The sequence below is a fragment of the Chlorocebus sabaeus genome, chromosome 6 (genome assembly GCF_047675955.1).
Source record: "Chlorocebus sabaeus isolate Y175 chromosome 6, mChlSab1.0.hap1, whole genome shotgun sequence".
NCBI lineage: Eukaryota > Metazoa > Chordata > Mammalia > Primates > Cercopithecidae > Chlorocebus > Chlorocebus sabaeus.
In genome coordinates this window covers 40,397,487-40,423,891 of record NC_132909.1, presented here as the reverse complement: position 1 = coordinate 40,423,891, position 26,405 = coordinate 40,397,487, and the positions used below count along the sequence as shown (strand labels likewise).

Here is a 26,405-nt window from a genome sequence, read left to right as displayed (position 1 = left end):
AATGATTCTCCTGCCTCAGCCTCCAAGTAGCTGGGATTACAGGCGCAGTCCACCACGCCCAGCTACTGTTTTTTATTTTTATTTTTAGTAGAGATGGGGTTTCACTTGATGACCAGACTGGTCTCAAATTCCTGACCTCAGATGATCCACCCGCCTCGGCCCCCCAAAGTGCTGGGGTTACAGGCATGAGCCACCGCGCGCGGTCTATATTCTTTTGATTTGTGAACATTCATATATCATACTATTTATAAATGCATATGATCTTACACAGAAGGTTAAAGGCAATACCCTCTGGGGTGGGCCTGGCTCAGTTCAGGGAGGAAGCTCTGCCCGGAAAGGCTGCAGCCTACCCTCTTGCTCTTCATTCGGCCCAGCATCTCATCACATCTTCTGTCACTCAGGGCCGGAAGGGGCGGGGCCTTAAACGTTATCCAATCAGGGATAGGGACCGTCCAATCAGGCACGCAGCTGGAGCAGACTTGGCGGCTTCCGGGATTTGGCGCGGTCTTTGTCTTCCTGCAGCAGAAGCTGCAGGCCTCGTCTGTCGTCTGTTTTGTGTACTCTGCTGCTAGAGGCCCAGCCTCTGTAGCCCTGCGAACTGCGGGTATTGGGAGATCCACAGCTAAGACGCCAGTGCCCCCTAGAAGCCTAGAAATGGTGAGAGTGCCGGTCTGACATCCCGAGAGAGGGAACGGGGCTGGTTGGAACCAGTGGGAAGTGGCTGTGGCGGGACTCAGGCCTCACCGCAGTCAGCTTCACAAACTGCGCCCGAGTTCTTGCCCAGCTCGGCCTCAGTCCCCTTCAGCCATAAGATGGCGGCTGCGCTGACAGCTGGGCCCGGGCGTCCTCTCTTCCCTGCAATGTGCGCCCTGGCCTGGAGCCCTCTCTGGGCAGCTCTGCACCCGCAGCGCCGCGTCTCTCCCAGATTGTGCAGGGACCAGGGAGGATCGTCAGGGGAGATTGTGCAGGTACCAGGGAGGATCGTCGGGGGAGAATCCTGACTAGGGATGCGGGTTCATGAATGGGAAGAGCCTTGGTCCATGGCGTTCCCAATTCCTTTTTCCTTCTGTTAAAAAGTTATGGGAGTCACCGCCAAAATATTAACGAATTTAATTAAAGAGTGATTCTAAAATTGTAGAGCACCCAGCTTTGGGGTGTAGTTGTTATCCATGGGACGAGCTTGAAGGAAAGACTTTTAGAAGATGCATGATGCAGAAACCCAAATTCAGAAATCGGTTAGGTACAGTTACATAGTTTCTAAATTAGCATCTATAGGGTACACATTTTCTGATTATATAATCAGAGCTTAATAGGCAGTTTATAGTTTGTTACGCCTAAATTTTGTTTTCCCCAATGTAGTAATTTACAAAAAAATACATTTGAGTTACATTTTTTTTTTTTTTAAGTAGGAATCCAGGCATCGCAGCCACATACCTCGAATTGCCTGTTACTTAACTATATTCACACTCGACAGGGGACAGATCTGCATTTTTTTTTCCTTGTTTCTCAAACGGAGTCTCACGTCTACCCCTCAACCCCTCCAGCTTAATTCTGACTTGCAGTAAAATACTAAATTTCCAGTTTCTTCTGATTATCCCAAATGCCAACTTTCCTTCTCTAATTCACATTATTCACTATTTATCCTTTAGTGTAGACTTTTGATACTATATTTTATTTTTTGACAAACCATTGGGTGGGACATTTAAAAAGATTTGCTTTCTGTTTGTAAATATTGCCCTAGAAAATAAACCAAAAAATATTTCCCTGACACTGTATTGTAAAAAAAATCTTTGTGCCTTTTTCTTTTGTCTTCCTGCACAGAGATCTTATGAAAATGTTTTGCAGTCAATTTTTTTGTTTGTTTTTGTTTTTTAATCTTGATGGGCTGATGTATCGTCAGCCACCCTTCAGCTTTTTCCTGATCCTGGTTTTCAGTACTGGCTGTGAATAAACCAGGGTACACACCATGGATATGTCGCTAGAGTGTTTGATGATTATTAGCTTCTGGGTCATTTTTTCTCACAGGACAAGAGGTATAAAGTGCAGTCTCTCAGGAGAGCAGATGGATGCCCTGGGGCTAAGAGGAATCTCCTGGTGTACTCTTGCTTTGAAAAGCTAACCACTTGAGACATTAAGATTGTCTTCACCCAACCTAGCTTCCCTTTCTTAGAGACACGTTTCAGGTCAGCCAATCTTATGCTGGTATTGAGGGAAAAACAGAAATGATTTCTGCCCCTTGGATTCTCTGAGATTCCTGAAAAAAATAGTATCCTAAAAGACAAAAAATAAAAAACAAAAGCAACCTGACCCCAGTGAGATGGTGCAAAAAAAACTTGCAAAGTAAAATGCACTTGGGGCACTTAGCGGGGACATACTGCAGTGTCTCCTGCGAGGGCACAAAAGAGGTGAGTTTCGAAAATAATTAATCATACATTTCAGTTGTTTGAAATTCTCGTTTATGTTTCTCTTTTTCTGTAAGGTTTTTTTTTCTTGTGGGAGGGGTGGGCTGGGTGGTTTTGAATAGGATTTCAAGACTTAGCTTTTAGAATGCTATCAAATAAAAGAATAGGTAAAATCTCTATGCCATTTTGGCTGTAGAAACTGCATGCATTTTGCTGGGAGCAGTGGCTCACTCCTGTAATCCCAGCACTTTGGGAGGCCCAGGCGGGCAGATCACGAGGTCAGGAGATCGAGAGCATCCTGGCTAACACAGTGAAACCCCGTCTCTACTAAGAATACAAAAAAATTAGCCGGACTTAGTGGCGGGCGCCTGCAGTCCCAGCTACTCCAGAGGCTGAGGCAGGAGAATGGCCTGAACTCGGGAGGCGGAGCTTGCAGTGAGCCAGGATCGCGCCACTGCACTCCAGCCTGGGCGACAGAGGGAGACTCTGTCTCAAAAAAAAAAAAAAAAAAAAAAGAAAATGCATAACTTTTATAAGAAAATATTGTAGATAATGGATGAGTTACAAGATTTATGAAAACGTCGGTTGTTATTTTTGCAGGGCAAATTTGTGACAGTGAATATCTCTGTTCTATATCCTGTTTTCTTAATTTCTGAGTTTAATGCTAAATTTTATAAAAAGAAAAAGAATCATCTGCAAACAGAGATTGTTTGATTTCCTCTCTTCCTGTTTGGATGTATTTTATTTCTTTCTCTTGCCTGAATGCTCTGGCCAGGACTTCCAATTTTATGTTGAATAGTAGGGGTGAGAGGACGCATTCTTCTCTTGTGCCAGTTTTCAAGAAGGAATGCTTCCAGCTTGTGTCCATTCAGTATGTTGGCTGTGGGTTTGTCATAGATAACTCATTATTTTGAACTATTTACCTTCAATGCCAAGTTTGTTGAGGGTTTTAAACGTGAAGGATATTAACTTTTATTGAAAACTTTTTCTGTATCTATTGAAATAATTTTGTGGTTTTTATCTGTAGTTTGTTTATCTGATTAATCACACATACTGATTTGTGTCTGTTGAACAAACCTTGCATCCCAGGGATACAATCTACTTGATCATAGTGAATTAGCTTTTTAATGTGCTGCTGGATTTGGTTTGCTAGTATTTTGTTGAAGATTTTTACATCAATGTTCATCAAGGATATTAGCCTGAAGTTTTCTTTTTTTGTTTTATCTCTGCCAGATTTTGGTATTAGAATGATGCTGTTGCTGGGAGCAGTGACTCACGCATGTAATTCCAGCACTTTGGGAGGCTGAGGTGGGTGGATCACGAGGTCAAGAGATGGAGACTATCTTGACCAACATGGTGAAATCCTCTCTACTAAAAAACAAAAAATAACTGGGTGTGGTGGCGCACGCCTGTAATCCCAGCACTTTGGGAGGCTGAGGCGGTAGAATCGCTTGAACCTTGGAGGTGGAGGTTGCAGTGAGCCCAGATCGCGCCACTGCACTCCAGCCTGGCAACAGAATGAGACTCCATCTCAAAATATAAATAAATAAATAAATAAATAGAATGATGCCGTTTTTATACAATGAGTTGGGGAGGAGTCCCTTCTCAATTTTTAAAAATAGTTTTATAAGATATAATACTGGTTTTTCTTTGTACATTAGTAAGAATTCAGCTGCGAATCTATCTGGTCCTGGATTTTCTTTCTTTTTTTCCCAGATGGAGTCTCGCTCTGTTGCCCAGGCTGAAATGCAGTGGTGGGATTTCGGCTCACTGCAGCCTCTGCCTCCCAGGTTCAAGCAGTTCTCCTGCCTCAACCTCCGGAGTAGCCAGGACTACAGGCTAGTGCCACCATGCCCGGCTAATTTTTGTATTTGTAGTAGAGACAGTATTTCACAACATTGGCCAGGCTGGTCTCGAACTCCTAACCTCAGGTGATCCTACCACCTCTGCTTCCCAAAGTGCTGGGATTACAGGCATGAGCCAGCATACTCGGCCAGTCCTGGGCTTTCTTTTGGTTGGTAGTCTGTTTACTACTATTTCAATTTTGGAGCTTGTTATTGGTCTATTTGCTGATTCATTTTGTTGTTTTTGTTTAGTTATGGGAAGATGGATTTTTCCAGAAATTTATCCATTTTTTTTTTTTGAGATTTTCTAGTTTGCATAGAGATGTTTATAGTAGACTTCAATACTTATTCATATTTTTGTGGGGTCAGTGGTAATGTCCCTTTTGTCATTTCTAATTGTGTTTATTTGGATCTTATTTTTTCACTAATCTTATTAGTGGTTTATCTTATTAACTTTTTCAAAAGATTTAACTCAATAGATTTCTTATTTGTATGACTTTTCATGTCTAAATCTCCTTCAGTTCAGATATTCTTGTCTTCTGCTAGCTTAGGAGTTGGTTTTCTCTTGTTTCTTTCATTCTTTTATTTATGATGTTAGGTCGTTATATTGACGTCTTTCTAACTTTCTGATGTGAGCATCAAAAAGTGCTATAGATTTCCCTCTTACCACTGTCTTAGCTGTGTTGCAGATTCTAGTATGTTGTATCTTCGTTCCCATTTGTTTCAAAAAACTTCTTAATTTCTACCTTAATTTCATTATTTATTCAAAGGTCATTCACATGCAGATTCTTTAATTTCCATGTAATTGTATAATTTCAAGTCATTTTCTTGGTGTTGAATTATATATTTATCAAGCTGTGGCCTAAGAATATGTTTGGTATGATATGGGGATTATTAAATTTGCTGATAATTGTTTTATTTCTGATTGTGTGGTCAGTTTTACAGTATTTGACACGTGGTGGTGAGAAGAATGTATACTGTGTTGATTTCAGATGGAGAATGTTGTAGATGTCTATTAGGACTATTTGGTCAAGGGTTTAGTTCTGATATCTCTGTTAATTTTCTGCCTCGATGATCTGTCTAATAGTGTATGTGGGGTGTCGTAGGAGTCAGAATCTAAGTCTCTTCATAGTTCTCTAAGAACTTTTGTGTGTGTGTTTGTGACGGAATCTCACTCTGTCACCCAGGCTAGAGTGTCGTGGCGCGATCTCAGCTCACTGCAACCTCTGCCTCCTGAGTTCAAGAGATTCTCCTGCTGCTTCAGCCTCCTGGGCAGCTGGGATGACAGGAGCGTGCCACCACGCCCGGCTAATTTTTGTATTTTTAATAGAGACCAGGTTTCACCATGTTGGTCAGACTGGTCTTGAACTCCTGACCTCGTGATCCACCTGCCTCAGCCACTCAAAGTGCTAGGATTACAGGCATGAGCTGCCATGCCCAGCAGAACTCATTTTTTTCATTTGCATGCATGGATTTTTAATAGCTTTTTTTCCATAAACATTCTTTCAAGTGCACACAGTATGCCCAAGGCTACATCTTAGATGTCTGCATCCAGTGTCTACTGAAATTCAGATGTCAAGTGTTCAAGAACATGTCCAGAGACTTGGCTGTTGTAGAAAAAATTATAAATTAAAGATAAGAGGCTTTATTCTCTTACCTGAAAGTAAAGGAGGATATTTCATTCATGTCTCTCTTTTTTTTTTTTTTTTTTTTTAAACCTTTAGATTACACGTAGATAGTTTTCTCTGCTTTTTGGAAATATATGTAAATCATAGTAACAGCTATATAAACCTTTTGTTATTCTTTCTGACTCAGAATTGTCTTCATCTAGGACCTCAGAACCATTGCTTTGTTTTTGCTTTGGCAAAGGTTTTTTTGTTTGTTTGTTTGCTTTTTTGTTTGTTTTTTAGTCTTTTAAAATAGACACAAATTTGTTTAAAGCTTTTTTTTTTAGACAGAGTTTCACTTTTGTCACCCAGGCTGAAATAAAATGACACGATCTGAGCTCCCTGCAACCTCCACCTCTCAGTTCAAGTGATTTTCCTGCCTCAGCCATTCAAGTAGCTGGGATTAGAGGCTCCTGCCACCACCCCCGACTACTTTTTTGTATTTTTAGTGGAGATGGGGTTTTGCCATGCTGGCCAGGCTAGTCCCGAACTCCTGACTTTAGGTGATCCACCCGCCTTGGCCTCCCAAAGTGCTGGGATTACAAGCATGAGCCACCACACCTTGCTGTTTAAAGCTTACTTTAAGAGCACACAAAAGTTGAGCACAAAGATAAGATTAAATTTTGCAACACAGAATGGTAAAGAATTAAAAGGATACTCAGTAAATTTTTTTGACAGAAAACTGATTATCCAAGGTAATTATCTCATATTTGCAGACTGAAATACTTACACTGCAAAGGCAAGAACAGTTCAGTTTATTCACTAAATAGTGGAGTCTGTAGGTGTACCTTGGTTTCTGTTACTTCAGTACAATTAGTATAGTTAGGTGTAGTGTTTGTAGACAACTTGCATTCACATAAATTAGATAACATTTTGTACAATAGTATGAATAGAAGGCCACAATATTTGAATAAATCCCTTAATTAGTCATTTTAATATTGTTATTTATACTCTTGAACTATAAAGTGTTTTAACTGAATTGTGGTTATAGATATTTTTAAAGTTCTACATACATTATGACAAGTACTTTAAAATTATTATACTTAGATATTTATAGCTAATATCCAAGGAAAATTCACTACAAAATTGTTATAGTAGATATTAGTTTGACATGCTTATTAATTTATCCAATAGAGATAATTATAGGTAAACATGGTTTGTGTCTTTCATTTCACTAAATTCAAATGCTGCTATTACAGGACAAATAAACCTGATGGGTGATGTGATGACCCAAAACCATAATAACTCTTCAGTTAGCTATGTTGCAAGCTCAAATATATTCCACTGTATAACAAAGTCAGATTCCAGTTTTTCATGAAAAAGTGCTGGTGAAAATCGTCAGATGTATTCCAGTATGGATCCCCAATTCACTGGTTAGGAGATGGAGGGCAGAAGACATGAAAAAGAACCCTTGTAAAATTCTGCTGAGAGCATGCCTTTTTTTCATAATGCTCATGTTTCTCATGCTGACATGCTGAGAGTAGCTGTGCATTCTGAGTGTTTCGAGAAAAATTCCTTTTGGGGGACTATCTGCTGACCAAGTTTATTAGTCTTACATCTAATCTGAGTTGTTTCTTGAAGATGCTTTTAACTTATTTTTTCTTTCAATATAATCTTGCTCAGATTGAGAGCTGTTTTTCTCTCCAGTGCTTTGGGTGTCTGTTTCAGAAGCCCTGTTAGTATCCCATGGTCTCTATGAATGAGATGGGTTGTCACACGGAGAATTCTTGGAGCTATCTCTATCTGGATTCATGCTGGAAATCTAGCAGTATTTTTTTTTTTTAATGTCACCATTATAAATAGAAACTGAGGCTGAAATACTGCTCCCATTCCCATTACTGTGAAGGTGCAGTTCTTCTGAGAGTAAATTGTGAAGGAGCCTTGCAGGCTCTTCTCCCTGCAGCCCAAGCTTCACTCTCTGATGTGACACTAGAATGCTGCTGTGGCATTGGGGTTCATGTAAGATGTGAGCTAGCAGCTTTGAGCTGTGTGTTATGGACTGTGTCTCAGTGGAAGTTGGTAGACGTAAAGAGAGGACCCTGGCCATCAGGAGAACACAAGCAGTGTGCTCGAACCCAGTCCTCGGGGAGTAAAGAGCCATTGCTCTAAAATGCATATAGCCAAAACCATAACACCCTATTCAACAATTTCAGTAGGAGAGTGAGAGCCTATCTTATCAGCAGGGTCCTGGCTTCAAGTTTCAAAATTACCTCCTGTCGTGAAAATGTAAAAAGTTTATTTTGTTATTGCATAACCAATTAGCATACATGGATGGCCTCCCTAATTACCAGTGAATTTAGGCTGAACTATACATGACATCGTGCTGTAAATTCTTCTACTTTTGGACTAGTTATGGTGATTCTTTCTCTGTCTTTCCAATCTCTTAAGCAGATTCACTGCGATGCATGTCCTATTCTGGTTTAATTTTGTAATAAAACAGTATACTTTCTGTTCTATCATTGTGGAGTTTCTCTGGGGCTGGAGAAAGTTTTTATTTTATTATTTCACAAACACTGTCTAGAATTACCAGAATTTCACCACATTGACCAGGCTGGTTATGAACTTGTGACCTCAAGTGATCTATCTGCCTCAGCCTCCCAAAGTGCTGGGATTACAGGTGTAAGCCATCACCCCAGCCACAAATTCACTTGTACCTGTATAGATTTCAGACAACTAGAATCTTTGTTCCCAGGTTAAAATCCTCAAGCTTGGTCCGAATAAACTGTCTACTTATATTCATGTTGTGTCATCTGTTTTTCCATTTCTGTAAACTGTTATCTAGAAGAGCAGCTTCTGTGAGGGGACCTCTCTTTCAATTGTACTTTACTTGCTGTAACACCCAAAATGCAGAGTGAGGTTAATCCCACCCAGAATCTGCACATAAGTTCTGTCCTCTGCCTGGGATTTACAAGACAGGCCAAGACTTTGGATTGAAAATGTACAGAAAACTAACTGGAGGCATTTTCTGCATTGTGAAATGTCAACACAGACATCTTGAAGCCTTCCTTTGAGAGTGTGGCTTTTTGAGCTCTTCATATCTAGTTCGGTGACCTGCTACATGTTCTACATTCTGTGAGAGGTTCTGAGAGTAAATAGAATCTGATGGCCAAATCTGTAAATGTAAACAAGCATCTTAGGAGTGAAAGATCAAGGCCAGAAAGTATCCAGAGCCATAACCACAGCTATACCTACCAGTAAAATGCAAGACTTGAGTAGAGTATTCTCGTCCTTCCTGTTACTCAAGAGCTAGAATCAGGACAGGTGATCCAGGTTCTGGAGTTCCACCAGAGCAGTTCCATTTTTTATTTAGAATCAGCCTGTCTCTTCTGCCTGGCTTATCATTGGGCAGTCAACCTGGGGTAACTGGGAACCCTCTCACAATTACCTAGCCATCTTTGAAACATTTGAGAATATCCAGAGGAGAATTTTATCAGGCTGACAAGAGGGGTTAATTCTACTTCTTTCTCAGTGTAAAAGAAATGAGTCATTCTGTGTTTGTTTCTCCCTCATACAAGAGATAATTTTTGTTGGTACTCAGATGACAGTTTCCCCAGTTTTCTTGTACTTGGGTGAAAAACAAAGAGGTCTGGAAACTAAAACAGATAAACTGATTGCTTTCATTTCATATTATCATTAGAAAAATAGGTAGAGCAGTTATGGGGTTCTTACCATACAGAAACTTTTACTCTGGACTAGTGATATGGCTTGGCTGTGTCACCACCCAAATCTCATCTTAAATTGTAACTCCCACAGTTTCTACATGTTGTGGTAGGAACCCAGAGGGAGGTGATTAAATTATGAAGGCAGGTCTTTCCTGCACTGTTCTCATGACAGTGAATGAGTTTCACAAGATCTGATGATTTTGAAAATGGGAGTTTCCCTGTATAAGCTCTGATTTTGCTTGCCACCATCCATGTAAGATATGACTTGCTTCTCCTTGCCTTCTGCCATGATTGTGAGGCCTCCCCAGCCATATGGTATTGTTTAAGTCCATTAAATCTCTTTTTCTTCCCAGTCTCTGGTGTGTTTATATCAGCAGTGTGAGAACAGATTGATGCAAAAAATTTTTACCAGTAGAGTGGGACATTGATGAAAAGATACCTGAAAATGCGCATGTGACTTTGGAACTGGGTAACGGGCAGAGATTGGAGCAGTTTGGAGGTCTCAGAGGACAGGAAAATGTGGGAAAGTGTGGAACTCCCTAGAGACTTGTTGAATGGCTTTGACCAAAATGCTGATAATGATATGGAAAATAAAATCCAGGCTGAAATGGTCTCAGATGGACATGAGGAACTCACTGAGAATTGGAGCAAAGGTGACTTTTCTTATCTTTTAGCAAAGAGATTGGTGTTATTTTGCCCCTTCCCTAGAGATTTGTGACACTTCGAACTTGAGAGAGATGATTTAGATTATCTGGCAGAAGAAATTTCTAAGCAAGGCAGGTCTCTATTGAGCCGTGGATGCCAGTCTGTGTTCTGCAGGATAGGTTTTGTTAAAGTTGTTAAGAATAATGCCTATTTTAAGAGATACCAAATGAAATTTAGAGGACAAGAGGGTAAAACTAATTATTATTCTTGGAAATGCTTGGTGATACAGGATAAAAATAAATACACCACACCCAAATACAGGATGATAGTTTTTTTGTTAGTTGGGTTTTTTAAAGCATAATACAGGAGTAGATTTATTATAGCTACTCCAAATGTTAAAGAGTGATACAATGACCACAGAGTTAAAAACTCTCGCTGTTATAGCTGTTTATTTGACAATAATTGGTTTAGTCTACAAGTTTAAGGCAAACATATTAATGCATTTGCTTTTCTTCAGAATTCACAAAGATTACATAAAATCTGTCCCAAAACTTCTAAGAAATATTCAGTAGTTAAGTCTGATTAAGGTGCTTTTTTAGTATACATGAATGAACTAAGGTGGTATATAATGCTTTTTTAAAACAAAATTTTAAAAAATTCAATAAAGGCAATCTTTATCTTGTTTGAACAATGCATTCTGAAAAGGTTAAACTTCAGAAATTATTTAAAGGTAAATAAGATTGGCATCCATAAGGAATACTATTTATAAAATAAATGCAGTTATAGAGGCTACTTTAAAGAAGAATAAAATTTGGACTTCTGATTATGATGAGTACACAATAATGAACCACTGTCTTGGGGAACACAGTTCAGCATTACAGCACACACACTGGCGTCGTCTGTACATGGCGTTGCTCCATTTTTCTCAGAAAAAGAGTAGGTCCATTTTGTCAGCTGTTTTTTATTTGTTCCCAGGGAGCATAAATGCTTAACATCATTAAGAAGACAAAAATAAAATCTGAAGGAAGGCAGCCCTTTTCAACAGGAAGGCAGAGTGTGGCTTACATGTCTTTGTTTAGCACTGCCAGGCAGTTTGGCAGCAACTCTAGTTACCTTTTGCATGATTCAGTTCTAACTCTGCCAGTTCCAGTAATTTTTTCTGAATGCAGCCACACTTCTTGTCTGAAAATCTATAAGTTCTTGTTTTGCAGACTGAGATTTTTTTTTCAAATTTCTGACTACATAATTATTGGAAAGTTTTAGCCAGCAGAACATCTTTATTTTTTGCTCTTGCTTTATCCAGTGCTGTTAGCATTTTCATAATCCACTAGTGACCTAGACCTTCAGTACAGGAGATCCTTAGCAGCTTGAGGTCTCTTAAGTAATATTTTTAAGAGTCAGAAAGTTCGAGGGCCTCATCAGCAGACACTCACGCTTCTATTTTTCTTGTTTCATCAAACATTTCTGAAACTTTGAGAAAAAACTTTCATATATCTGTAGAATCCTAAGTTCCTAAAACATATAATGAAGAACGAATTCTATTGTAATCATCTGCAGCACTTTGGTGGGATCTTGTCATTCTACCAGAGTTAACAGATGCATCCTTAACTCAGTTATGATATTCTAAAAGAAATGTTCGTTCATGTTCAAAGAAATTATCTACATCCTTTACTCCTGAAACAATTACTCCATCTGCTGATTTAACCATGTTTTTAAAGAAATCTTCAAGTTTCTCTTTTTATTTGTCCTCGCACACTCAAATTTTGATTATATTCCAAGAAGACGTGGAAATTTAAATATTTTCTCAAAATAGGATGTGCTGTCACATGACATAGGAACACTTCATGCATCGCAACTGTCTTCTTGAATATTCCCAAATATTCAGCTTCCAGTTCCTGTTTCATCTTTGTGAATTCTTCTTTTGTCATTGACCCTTCTTCTCCAAGCTTCTGTACTTTTTCCCTTGAAGCATCAAAATCAGGTCTTGGTGGTGCTGGTGAAATGATGTAACCTGCATAGTCTTCATTTTTAACAAAGCAATCGTGATGCCAGATAAATTGCTTGTGTTGCTGAACAACAGAAAACTCATTTTGTTTAAAATTTGGCAATAAACTTTTTGTGTGAACAGTGAATTTTACTTTATCCACTCAAAGAACATCAGAGATGTCCACCTGCAGAGGAGGATCACTTTGAAGATCTACATTTATTGCTCTAAGTCCCCGAGAGGAAGTCAGGGCCATCATCCAGGTCTTCCATCATGGCTACTCCCCAGGATGATAGTTTGTGTAACAAACAGAGATATTGTCAGATTACGTACATCCATATAGAATAGGACATGATAGTATGCACAGCATATGCACGTAAACTCCCAAAATGTGATATGAAGGTTGGCCTAACCAATTACACTGCAGCGTATTGTACTGGCCTGCTGCTGGCCTACAGACTCCTCAATAGGTCAAGATCTGTGACCTATGACATGGACAAGATCTGTGAAGGCCAAGTGGAGATGACTGGCAATGAATACAATGTGGAAAGCACTGATGGTCAGCCAAGTGCCTTTACCTACTATTTGGATGTAGGCCTTCCCAGAACTACCACTGGCAATAAAGTTTTTGTTCCTGAAGAGAGCAGTAGATGGAGGCTTGTTTATCCCTCACAGTACCAAACAATTCCCTAGTTATGATTCTGAAAGCAAGGGATTTAATGCGGTAGTACACCAGAAGCACATCATAGGCCAGAATGTTGCAGATTACATGCACTACTTAGTGAAGGAAGATGAAGATGCTTACAGGAAGCTGTTCTCGCAATACATAAACAAAAGCATAACTCCAGACATGAAGGAGATATATAAGAAAGCTCTTGCTGCTATGTGAGAGAATCTAGTCTATGAGAAGAAGCCCAGGAAAAAAGTGAAAAAGAAGTGGAACCGTCCCAAAATGTCCGTTGCTCGGAAGAAAGGTCAAGTAACTCAAAAGAAGGCAAGCTTCCTCAGAGCTTATGAGTGGGCTTCTGAGAACTAAACCAAACAATTTTTAATGAGACTTTTTCAGATGAAGAAAATAAACTTATTGACAGCAACATTTAAAAAGAAAAATTTATAAGCAGCAAAACATTCAAGAGATTACTTGGGTTCTCTTAAAGACATTCAGTTTCAAAATGGAGTCAGAGCATTAAAGTTTGGAAAATTTGCAGCCTGACAATGCAGTAGAATAGAAAAGCTCATTTTTTGGAGGAGAAATATTAGCCAGCTGTGGGAAAAATGTCTCCAGGTCATGACAGAGATCTTCTCCACAGGCCCCTCCATCACAGGCCCAGAGGCCTAAAAGAAAAAGATGGCTTTATGGGTCAGGTCCAGGGCTTCCCTGCTCTGTGAAACCTAGGGACTTGGTACCCTGTATTCCAGCCACTTCAGTCATGGCTAAAAGGGGCCAAGGTAAAGCTCAGGCTGTTGCTTCAGAGAGTGGAAGCCCCAAGCCTTGGCATCTTCTATATGGTGTTGAGACTGCGGGTTCATGGAAGTCAAGAATTGAGGTTTGGCATCCTCCACCTAGATTTCAGAGATATATGGAATGGATGTCCAGGCAGAAGGTTGCTGCAGGGGTGAAGCCCTCATGAATGAACATCTGCTTGGACAGTACAGAAAAAATGTGGGGTTGGAGCCCCCACACAGAGTCCTTACTGGGGCACTGCCTCGTGGAGCTTTGAGAAGAGGGCCATTGTCCTCCAGATTCCAGAATGGTAGATCCACTGACATCTTGCACCATGTGCCTGGAGAAGCCATAGACAAGCTCATGAAGGCAGCCAGGAGAGAGTCTGTACCCTGCAGAGCCACAGGGGTGAAGCTGCTCAAGACGATGGGAACCCACCTTTTGCATCAGCATGACTCAATGCAGAACATCGAGTCAGAGGAGATCATTTTGGAGCTTTAAGATTTGACGGTCTTGCTTGATTTTGGATTGCATGGGGCCAGTAGCCCCTTTGTTTTGGCCAATTTCTCCCCTATGGAATGACTGTATTTACCCAATGCTTGTACCCTCATTATATCAGGGAAGTAACTAACTTGCTTTTAATTTTACAGGCTCATAGGCAGAAGGGATGTACCTTGTTTCAGATAAGATATTGAACTGTGGACTTTTGAGTCGATGCTGAAATGAGTTAAGACTTTGGGGTACTGTTGGGAAGGTATGATTGGTTTTGCAATGCAAAGACATTAGATTTGGGAGGGGCTGGGGTGGAATGACATGGTTTGGCTGTGTCCCACCCAAATCTCATCTTGAATTGTCATTCTCACAAGTCATGGTGAAAACATGGTGGGAGATGATTCAGTTATGGGAGTGGGTCTTCCCTGCACTGTTCTCGTGATAGTGAATGAATTTCAGAATATATGATGGTTGTAAAAATGGGAGTTTTCCTGCAGAAGCTCTCTCTTTGCCTCCCGCTGTCCGTGTAAAATGTGACTTGCTTCTCCTTGCCTTTTGCCATGATTGTGAGGCCTCCCCAGCCACATAGAACTGTAAGTTCATTAAATCTCTTTCTCTTCCCAGTCTCCAGTATGTCTTTATCAACAGTATGAGAACAGGCTAATAAAACTAGCAACTGAATAAAAGGTTGAATTATGCATCATATAGTAGGTAAATAAATGTGTGCCAAAAAACTTGGGCTTTATTTCGGCCATGTTCTTTATACTGTTGTGACTTTTGGTGTTTTTACCTGAAAGACTATTTCTGAACAGAAGAGTTGTTATTATTATTTGTATTTCTTTTACCTTACTAAAAACACATATTCATCTTTTAATAAAATTATCCTAGGAAACCTTAAATATTTGTTTAAATGGCTTATTAGTATATGGTATGAAATTGACAGGAAAGTGGCTATAAAAGGTTTAAATTACACAAACTCTGAGATACAAATTTATCTTAGGTAAGTTTAGGAAAAACAAAACTGGAAATACCCGCATTGGCATAGAGAACCAAATTCTAGCTGGGGTCCACTCCCTGTCCCAGTCCTGTTCAGATTCACCCCTTCTGAAGGCCTTATTTAGGTCTGGCCCTACCCTGGAGTCTCCCCTCACAGAACTGATTAGAAAAGATCAGTTTTGGGTGATGTATCCTGTTCCACTTTTAGAGCTGGTGCTCACAATTTTCTGAAACAGAAAAGCAATACATGAGAAATATAAAGCATGAATTTTAGAGTCTTTTTAAAATTATTAAAACCAGTGCTTGCAGAGACATTTTATTTAGCAACTTGTTTTCCATTCCTGCAGAGCTAGTAGTTGCTCCCCAAGCCACAAGAAGTAAATATAAACACAATAAAATTTCCTGTAAGTTATATTAAACTCTTCATTTCTCTATTCCTCTCATCTGTTTATGTTTAGCTTTTATTCTACACATTTTTAAAAAAGGTCAATGACAGAGAAACAGAAAAAAAATCTGGGTCATTTTTCTAAATACTGGGAATTATTGAACACTTAGTATCAACACACAGGGTGTTATTAAGATTAAATTCTGTAATGTGCTATCACAGTGCCCTGCAGCATCTTATTGAGCATGTAGTACTTGAATAATAAACATTGCATTACTATATGTGTACATGTTGTTTTCTAAACGCAGACTTAAACATTGTTGCTTTCTAAATTCAAAAACAAAAAAACAAACAAAAAACATTGTTGCTTTGTTTCTTCTGTAAACTTAAAAAAAGCCAGCAAAGATTATAATACTGTAAGGTGGAGATTGGTTGTCCTTATTTATACCAAAAGTATTTGTGTTGTCACAAGAGTGCTGAGTGTAAGGAACTCGGTGCTGTACCTGCTTGCTCTAACTAATGCTAATAGTGACCCCAGGTGGAGAAATATCAGCATTGATAGGAAACTTGTTTATAACACCCATTCATGTACCCTTTCAAAACCTGCAGAATCAATTTCATAGAATAGGGCCAATGGTTATAAGCCCAGGCTTCTAATTAGAATCATGTGACTCTAAGTTGAGGCCAGAATCAAATATGAGGGTTCAAGATACATTTATGATAATTAATTCTCACCTTTGCATTAACAGGTGATCCCAGAACCTGTTCCGTTTGGGTTTCTTAGGAACTGGGCAGTGTGGCCCACATTTTTATTACTGTAGCAGAAATTGCTGGTGTCTGTGGCGGGGGAGGACACCTGAGGACAGGAAAGGAGAAACTTATATTTTTACATCTGTGGAGCAGCTTGTTCCTGAATCTCTTCTGTTATAAAGGACAGAAATGGGTAGAATTTTTCTGTATTGGTCCTGCCTATGAGTGTGGTGGTAGCAGGTAAAGATGTGGTGCTTACATCTTTCAAGGCATATTCTCCAGATGCAGATGTAATTTTTTTCAAAAGTCTCATCTGAGAAGACATTCCAGAGAAAGAGGAAAAGATAAAAAATGGATTTTTTTTTTTCAGCTAAACATGCCTTGGAGTAAGAGTTGTGTCCATTCTGCCTGCTAGAATGCCATGCCTTTAGTACTTGCAAAACTTTAATTCTCTACTTGTACTTTTCCTCTTAAATGAGTTTGTTGTAACTACATTTTAAAATTCTTATAATTGTCAAGGATCTCTGAAAAATATTTCTTTCCTATGTACCAGAGCCTTCTCTACATTCTGTACTTCATGGCTTCTTATATGCCATGCAGTATTCTCACCTTGAATTTATAATCTGCATCATTAAAAATGTTCCCCTTGTGGCTGTTGAACATGGGACGGTGTGGATGCTCAAGATTCCTATTGGGGAAAAGCTGGGGTTCTTCATAAAAATAAAGACCAGGTAATGTTGAGCTTCTGTCTCTGTTCTCCGTCAGCTCTGTGTAGAAAAGGATTAACAAAATGCTTATTTAAACAGGATGGCATTTGTTACCCAGTAAGTTCTGAAAAAAATTATTAGGAGATACTTTTCTCCAGGGTTCTAAAGAAAGACTATTTAAAATAACTATTAACTATTAACAATTATAGAACATGGGAGACATCTGTATTTTGAACTTTGCATAAAACTGATATTTCTTAAGGGGGAGGGGGGAGGGATTGCATTGGGAGTTATACCTGATGTAAATGACGAGTTGATGGGTGCTGACGAGTTGATGGGTGCAGCACACCAACATGGCACAAGTATACATATGTAACAAACCTGCACGTTATGCACATGTACCCTAGAACTTAAAGTATAATAATAATAAAAAAAAAGAAAAAAAAAAACAAAAAACTGATGTTTCTTTATAGTTAAATTCAGGCTATCGTTTACTTTTGGAGGGCCAATATTACAACAGTGATGCTGTGTCCTGTGTGCATCAGCACATCATAAAAATTGTCTTAGTCCAGTTGATATTAATAACTCAGTTGATTAATGAAGCTCTCTGACAGATTTCTTCAATATGGAGTTAATTATTTCTCTCTTCATTAGTAAGTTTCTTTATGCAGCTGATGTGCAGGAAGCATCACATTTAATCTGGCAGCTGCCCTTCTTTCTCATGTTTTCTTTGTCTTTATCTGCCTTTGGAAAATGAAAGCTCTAATCTTTGTTACAGGCCAGAAAAACTGGAAAAAAAGACCACAGACTCTTCCAATTACTCCAATTTGACAAAATAACCTTCTTAGGCCATAAATATTGGCATCACCGGTGATCTTGGTTTTTTTTGTTTGTTTGTTTGTTTTTCAGACAGAGTTTCGCTCTTGTTGCCCAGGCCGTAGTACAAGGGCACAATCTTGGCTCACCACAACCTCTGCTTCCCGATTCAAGTGATTTGCCTGCCTCAGCCTTCCCAAGTACCTGGAATTACAGGCATGTGCCACCATGCCTGGCTAATTTTGTGTTTTTAGTAGAGACGGGGTTTCTCCATGTTAGTCAGGCTGGTCCCGAACTCCCAACCTCAGGTGATCCGCCTGCCTCAGCCTCCCAAAGTGCTGGGATTACAGGCATGAGCTACCACACCAAGATCCAGAAACTCAGGCTTTATTCCAGACCTTCTGTCACAGACTGCATTAACAAGATCTTCAGTTTATTGTACACATTAAAATTTATGCAATACCTTCTAACTCAGTATGAAATTTTCCATCTGAAAAGTTTACACAACTCTTTCTGTATGATGTAAATATAGCACTCAAAAATGTACATGTTACTGTTCATGTCCTACTTCATCATCTGGAAAAGTATCATATATACACTGATATTTTGGATCTTATGCCACTCTCTTTTCTCGGAGTTAGAGTATACATGAGAGAATATTTCTGTGTTGAAAGTTATTAGATAATTTCAGTCACCCCTATAAGTAAGACCTAGTTATCTTTACTCTTATTTCACCTTGAGTCAAATTTAAAATTCTGCCCATGGCCACTTGGTAAATATGTGTGTGTGTTTATGTGTTTCAGGGAGCGTTGACATTTAGAGATGTGGCCATAGAATTTTCTCTGGAGGAGTGGCAATGTCTAGACACTGAACAGCAGAATTTATATAGACATGTGATGTTAGATAACTACAGAAACCTGGTCTTCCTGGGTGAGGTTAACCTTAATACACAATTGCTAATATACCTTATAAGTTTCATTTATTTTTGTAAAAATGTTATGCTTTCAGATCCCAGGGGTTTTTTTTGTTTGTTTTTGTTTTTCTTTTTATCTTCAGGATTTGTCTATGTAGAATAGAATTTTAAAATGTTTTATTTTGACCTTTACTTTCCACTTTCCTGAGCTGATTTGTTTCCTTCACTCTAGATTAGGGTTAATTTTAGAAATTTAGTTGCAACTTATTATTGCCCACATCTTAAAATTTCATTACCACCACCAATTTTTGAATTAGTACAAGGTAGTTAAATTAACAACCTATAAAATTAAAATATTTTTAAATATTTAGCAATTTTTCTTTATTTTTTAAATTTTTTAATTTTTTTGGAGACAGAGTCTCTGTCATCCAGGCTGGAGCACAATGGCACAGTCTCAGCTCACTGCAACCTCTGCCCCCTGGGTTCAAGTGATTCTCCTGCCTCGGCCTCTTGAGTAGCTGGGACTACAGGCATGTGTCACTACACTTGGCTCATTTTTTTGTATTTTTAGTAGAGACAGAGTTTCACTGTGTTGGACAGGCTGGTCTCAAACTCCTGACCTCGCTCTGATCCACCTGCCTCAGCCTCCCGAAGTGCTGGGATTATAGGCATGAGCCACCGTGCCCAATATATTTAGAAATTTGTTATAAATTATTATTTTGGGGTTAATTTACTAGAATATTCCATTACATTCTCTTTACTGAGAGCATTACTAAGTTGGTAATTGGAGAATATGAGCAAAATTCATGTTATTTTTCATAAAACAGGTATTGCTGTCTCAAAGCCAAAGCTGATCACCTGTCTGGAGCAAGAAAAAGAGCCTTGGAATGTGAAGACACATGATATGGTAGCCAAACCCCCAGGTAGGTGAGAGTAAATACAATAGACAAGACTGATAAGAGATCTATAGTTAAAAAAAAAAACAGTTTTAAAAATAATTTGGGAAGCTGTTTTACTAAGGAAATTGTTTCTGTTTCTTTTTATTTTACTTTTTAAAACATTTTTTTTCCTCTCACATAGAAGCATCTTTTGCTTTATCTTTATTAAATCTCTAAAAATTCTTCTTCCCCTTTGGTAATCTTACTTTAAGTTTACAGTGAGAGCCAAAGTCCATTTCATGGCATATAATAGACTACACAATCTGACTGCTTTTCCATTGTTTCTGGAAACACACAGATATTTGCATAATTTTGAGAAACTTTATGTCGAACTATTTTTATTTTATTTATTTATTTATTTTTGAGATGGAGTCTCACACTATTGCCAGGGCCGAAGCGCAATGGTGCGATCTCGGCTCACTGCAACCTCTGCCTCCCGGATTCATGTGATTCTCCTGCCTCAGGCTCCTGAGTAGCTGGGATTACAGGCATGCACCATGACACCCAGCTAATTAAACTATTTTTTAAGTTCTCTTTTTGCATTATGGCTGAAATGTGTGAGAGTAGTGGTTTTTGTTTCATTTGTTATTTATTTATTGCTAATTTTCTGCACATTCCATGCTGTTTTATTACTATAGTTTTGAAATATAGTTTGAAATTATGCAGTATGATGTCCTCTTGCTATTTTTTTTCTTTCAAGATTGCTTTAGCTATTCAAAGTTTATTGTAGTTTTATGTAAATTTTAAAATCGTATTTTCTATTACCTTAAATAACTGGAATTCTGATGGGAGTTTATTGAATCTAGAGACACCTTAGATGACAAGGCACTTTAGCCTGGGCATGGTCACTCACACCTGTAATCCCAACACTTTGGGAGGCCAAGGCGGGTGGATCATGAGGTCAGGAGTTCGAGACCAGCCTGGCCAACATAGTAAAACCCTGTCTCTACTAAAACTACAAAAAATTAGCCAGACGTTGTGACAGGCGCCTGTAATCCAAGCTACTTGGGATGCTGAGACAGGAGATTTGCTTGAATCCAGGAAATGTAGATGGCAGTGAGCCAAGACTGTGCCACTGCACTTGATCCTGGGCAAGTGAGCAAGACTCTTGTCAAAAAGTAAAAATAAAAAATAAACCACTTTAGCAGTATTTATTCTTTCAATTAATAGACAAAATATTTTTAAATTTATTTGTGTCTTCTCTAATTTTTTTAAATTGATATATCTTTCATTTAAAATATTTTTTAGTTCCTTGATTAAATTTGTTCTCAGAAATTTATTTTAGTGCTGTTGTAAATAAGATTGCTTTCTTTCTATATTTTATCAGATAGTTTGTTTTAAGTGTTTGGAACCATAATGTATACTTGTATGTTAATTTTCTATTTGCTAATTTATTGAGTGTAATTATAACTTTAATCAGGTTTTAATGTACTGTTTATGGTTTTTTATATATAAAGTCAAATGCTCTATAAACAGCAACTTCTTACTTGTCTTCAATTTCAGTGACTTTAAAACTTTATTTTGACTAATTTTTCTGCCACATACCTTCAGTGCTATGTTTAAGTAGAAGCATTGAGAATGGGCACAATACAGTTTTGCATTGGTCTCTGAATTTTAAGAAGCAAACACCTCTTCAAGTTTTTATAAACTGGCTTTAAGATATAAAGATACTATTTTGTTGGGTGCCCAGGGTGATAGAATGGCCTCTGGGCTTGCAGTCGAGAGGGGTTGTAGCTTGGTCACAAGGCTGCTGGGTCTTCACTAGGGTCCAACTTTAGTTGACTTGTTACAAGGGGCTTGGGTAGTTGTAATTCCCATTATATTTTTGGCAGAGTGAATATCCTTTAGGACTTTGCTCTATAGGGTAAACACTAGGGCAGGTTTCTGCAGTTGGTTATACATATATGGTGGGCTTTATATCAAAATGTAGGTGGAAATGGTTTTCACTGGGTACCAGAAAGGATTTCCCCAGCTCTCTGTATGGGTTTCCATGTAGGTAGAACTGACCACGAACTGTGACTCAAAGAACTGGAACTGAGTCATGGAAGTGCTTCAGGGAAGACAGTAAGGACCAAGGTCTGCAGTCTTGTCTGTGTGGCTATAAATGAGTGTCTTTCTCCAGGCCTCTGAAAAGGCAGGACCTCTTCCAGACCTTGGTTGGGAAGAGTTTTGGATGGTTTCCTGAGTAGCTGGGATTACAGGCACCTGCCACCATGCCCAGCTTGTGTTTTTAGTAGAGACAGGGTTTCACCATGTGGCCCACGCTGGTCTTGAACTCCAGGGCTCAAGCAATCCACCCGCCTCAGCCTTGCAAAGTGCTGGGATTACAAGTGTGAGCCACCGTGCCCGGCAATTGGTTTAATTCTGTAACTTTGTGATGTGTGTTTAAATCAGAAACTATAAAGCCTCCAACATTGTTCCCTTTTTTTTTTTTTTGAAGATTGCTAAGTACTTTATTGTCTGTTGAGATTCCACATAATCGAGGGGTTTCTGTTCAAAAATGCAATGAGAAATTTGAAAAACATTGTATTAAATCTGTAGATTACATTGAGCAGGATGGACATATTTACAATATTAACTATTTCAGCCTTTCCACAAGAGCACGCTCAAGAGTGTGTTGTTTAATTTTTATATATATTTGTGAATTTTTTCATTTTTTTCTCTTATTATTTATAGTCTCATTCCATTTTGGTCATATAAAGTAATTTATAAAATTTTAGTTTTAAAAAATGTAAATTTTTTTTTGGCCTAGGAAGTTGTATATCAAGGAAAGTGTTCTATGAGCTATTGATAAAAGTGTGTATCCTAAGGTTCTTGAGGGGTGCCCTCTATACCTTTGTTAGGAATAATTGTTTTATACTCCCTTCAAATTGTCTGTTTTCTTACTAATATTCTGTCTTGTTTTATTTTTATTACAGAAAGCGCAATATTAAAATATACTATAATTATATTGCTCTCTATGTGTTTCTGTCAATATTTGCTTTATATGTTTGGAGCCCTAATGTGAGATATATGTATACATACACACACACAGAAACAAACACACATACACAGAAACATACGTGAATAAATCTATAATTTTTTAAGGTCTTATTTTGTCTCTAGAGTTTTGACTTCAAGTACATTTTATAAAATATGACAGTTTTTGACTTAAGATGTAGCTTACATAATATTATTTTGGCCTCTTATGCTCTCATTTGATTAATATTTGCATACTTCCATCTTGTCTGAAGCGGGAGAATGGTGTGAACCCCGGGAGGTGGAGCTTGCTGTAAGTCGAAATAGTGCCACTGCACTCCAGCCTGGGTGACAGAGCGAGAATCCGTCTCCAAAATATATATATATATATATGTCTTTTTATATGGTATATTCATTAACAGATGTTTATAATAATTGCTGTGCTTTTATCTTTCAAATTTTAGAGAATAATTTAAAATGTTTTCTGCACCATTATGATAATGCTACAAAATCCTTTTTTTATGTACGTGCATATTTTTCTCAAAAAGTAATTTATTTTTATTTGATTATGTGGTATTTTCTTTAATCCTTTTATTTTCCATTTAAGGAACTGCTGCTTTCAGCATCTTTTATATGTTTATGCAGTTTTATAAGTATATGCAGTACCAATATACCTTTTCAGAATTTGGCTATTTTGGAACATCGTTTTTTCATTTTTCAGGACAGATTTGCTGATGGTATTACTCTCACTTGAAAACTTTTTTTTTTTTTCCAGTACTTTGACTACATCACACAGTTTCTTTCTGGCCTGCAAAATTTTTGTTGACAATTCACTGGTTATATCATAAGACTATGTTTGTATATGACACATCAGTTTTATATTGCAGCTCCCAAAATGCTCTGAGTTTTGAAATTGTGCTTATATATGTATTGTTATCAATATCTTTGTATGTATCCTAGTTTGTTTGTTAAGCTTCTTCATGTTTACATTATTTTTCTTACTGAGGGATTTTTCAGTTATTATTTCTTCTTGTATTTTTTACCCCCATAATTTCTATTTTTCAAATTTTTTCAATATTTTTGTTCTTATCTTAATTTTTGATTTTCTGTAGTTGTCTGTGTTCCTGTTTCATTCATTGAATATTCAATTTTTAATCAATTTTTAAAATTAATGTGTACATCTTTTCTGTGGTTTGCTTCTGAAAATTTTATATTTTTGATGGGATTACATTGCCCTGTTTTGTGTACATTGTAATCTTTAATTGAGATTTGGACATTTATAAAAGCTACCCATCACAGTCTTCATAATGTAGTTCTGTCCTGATATAGTCTAAAAGCAATCATTTTGGCTACACATTCTGGGAGTCTCTCAAACATGTTCTTATAATGTGTCTTGTCTAAAATTTTGTGTTTGCTTTTAGTTAAAGGAGTTTATTTGTGTTTCTTCTTAAAAATCAGTAGGCCAGGTGTGGTGGCTCGTGTCTGTAATCTCAGCACTTTGGGAGGCTGAGGTGGGCAGATCACAAAGTCAAGAGATTGAGACCATCCTGATCAACATGGTGAAATCCCATCTCTACTAACAATACAATAAATTAGCTGGGCATGGTGGCATGTGCCTGTAGTCCCACCTACTTAGGAGGCTGAGGCAGGAGAATCGCCTGAACCCAGGAAGCAAAGGTTTCAGTGAGCTGAGATTGCACCACTGTACTCCAGCCTGGGTGACACAGCAAGACTCTGTCTCAAAAAAAAAAAAAAAATTGGTAATCACTTGCTACATTTGTTTTCTGTGATACCACAGTCTCTCTGATGCTATAAAACTTAGTTTTTGTCTCAGCAGGCTCATAGTGTCATTTTAAAGTATACCACCATTTCTTTCAGAACCTTTTGTCATAAGGTACAGAAACCAGTGTCTGGAAAAGCCCCTATAAACCAGAAATAAAGATGTATGTGCCAGTATTTTACTTGTCTTTTAAAAAGAAAACCAGGAGTTGGCAGTTTACTTCTAAAGTCACTATGTTACAATGGAGGGGAGGAAGAGCTCTGTTGGGTAAAATGTAATAGACTTTATTTTTCCTCTATATAGCTCTTTGCAATTGTGCTCACCTGGGGCACCATACACACCCAACTTACTTTTTTACAAATGTACGTTGGATTTTTGTTACATTTATATGTTTATGAAGAAATTAGGGCCTGTGGTATTTTACTATGCCATCTTGTTATGTAGTTTGTGTAACTTTATAGGTTAGGTTTATAAACTATACTCAGTCTAGTACATGGAGTGATTTGTGATTTTCATTTCTTTCAGTTATATGTTCCCATATTGCCCAAGACCTTTGGCCAGAGCAAGGCATAAAAGATTATTTCCAAGAAGTCATACTGAGACAATATAAAAAATGTGGACATGAGAATTTACTGTTAAGAAAAGGCTGTAAAAGTGTGGATGAGTTTAAGATGCACAAAAAGGGTTATAATAGACGTAACCAGTGTTTGACAACTACCCATAGCAAAATATGTCAATGTGACAAATATGTGAAAGTCTTTCATAAATTTTCAAATTCAAACAGACGTAAGATAAGACATACTTCAAAGAAACCTTTCAAATGTAAAGAATGTGGAAAATTATTTTGCATTCTTTCACACTTAGCTCAACATAAGAAAATTCATACTGGAGAGAAACCCTACAAATGTGAAGAATGTGGCAACGCCTTTAATGAGTCCTCAAACTGTACTACACATAAGAGAATTATTGAGAGAAAACCCTACAAATGTAAAGAATGTGGCAAAGCCTTTAACTGGTTTTCACATTTTACCACACATAAGAGAATTCATACTGGAGAAAAACCCTACCAATGTGAGAAATGTGGCAAATCTTTTAACCAATCTGCAAACCTTACTACACATAAAAGAATTCATACTGGAGAGAAACCCTATAAATGTGAAGAATGTGGCAAATCATTTAACCAGTCCTCAAACCTTACTGAACATAAGAAAATTCATACTAAAGAACAACCGTACAAATGCGAAGAATGTGGCAAAGCTTTTAAGTGGTCCTCAACCCTTACTAAACATGAAAGAATTCATACTGGAGAGAAACCCTACAAATGTGAAGAATGTGGCAAAGCTTTCAACCAGTCCTCAAACCTTACTACACATAAAAGAATTCATACTGGAGAGAAACCCTACGAATGTGAAGAATGTGGCAAAACTTTTAACCAATCCTCAACCCTCACTACACATAAGAGAATTCATTCTCGGGAAAAAAATCTACAAATGTAAAGATGGTGGTAAAGCCTTTAGGCGGTTCTCACACCTTACTAGGCATAAGACAATTCATACATAAAATTGTAAAGACTGTGGCAAAGCTTTTAAACGATCTTTATACCTTACTACACATAAGATAATTCATGCTGAAGAGAAACCCTACAAATGTGAAGAATATGGCAAAGCTTTTAACCAGTCCTCAGATCTTACTAAACATAAGGTAATTCATACTGGAGAAAAACCTACAAATGTAAAGAATGTGGCACAGCCTTTATCCAGTCTTCACACCTTACTACGCATAAGATAATTCATACTGGAGAGAAACCCTACAAGTGTTAAGAAGGTGGCAAAGCGTTTAACAAATCCTGTATTCTTAACAGACATAAGATGATTCATACCAGAGAGAAACTCTAAAAACCTGAAAGTTGTAACAATGCTTTTTACAACACCTAAAACTTCTCCAAACATCGAAGAAATGCTGGTGAGAAATTCTAGAAATATGAAGAATGTGACAAAACCAGTATATTGTTGTCACATTTAA

At 38.0% G+C, this 26,405-nt stretch overlaps 1 protein-coding gene and 2 pseudogenes across 1 annotated transcript; 2 read left to right on the top strand and 1 right to left on the bottom strand.

Annotated features, from left to right (window-relative positions):
* Positions 1 to 561: 561 nt before the first annotated feature.
* Positions 562 to 26,405, top strand: LOC103234290 (uncharacterized). Its single transcript, XM_073015749.1, is given in 7 exon segments — positions 562 to 657; positions 18,598 to 18,724; positions 19,535 to 19,630; positions 24,909 to 25,875; positions 25,922 to 26,103; positions 26,106 to 26,258; positions 26,341 to 26,405. Coding segments are annotated over 7 exon segments (1,593 nt in total). The 5' UTR covers positions 562 to 654.
* On the top strand, positions 813 to 13,300 carry LOC140711951 (large ribosomal subunit protein uL18-like; annotated as a pseudogene).
* On the bottom strand, positions 11,282 to 12,479 carry LOC103234293 (sorting nexin-6 pseudogene; annotated as a pseudogene).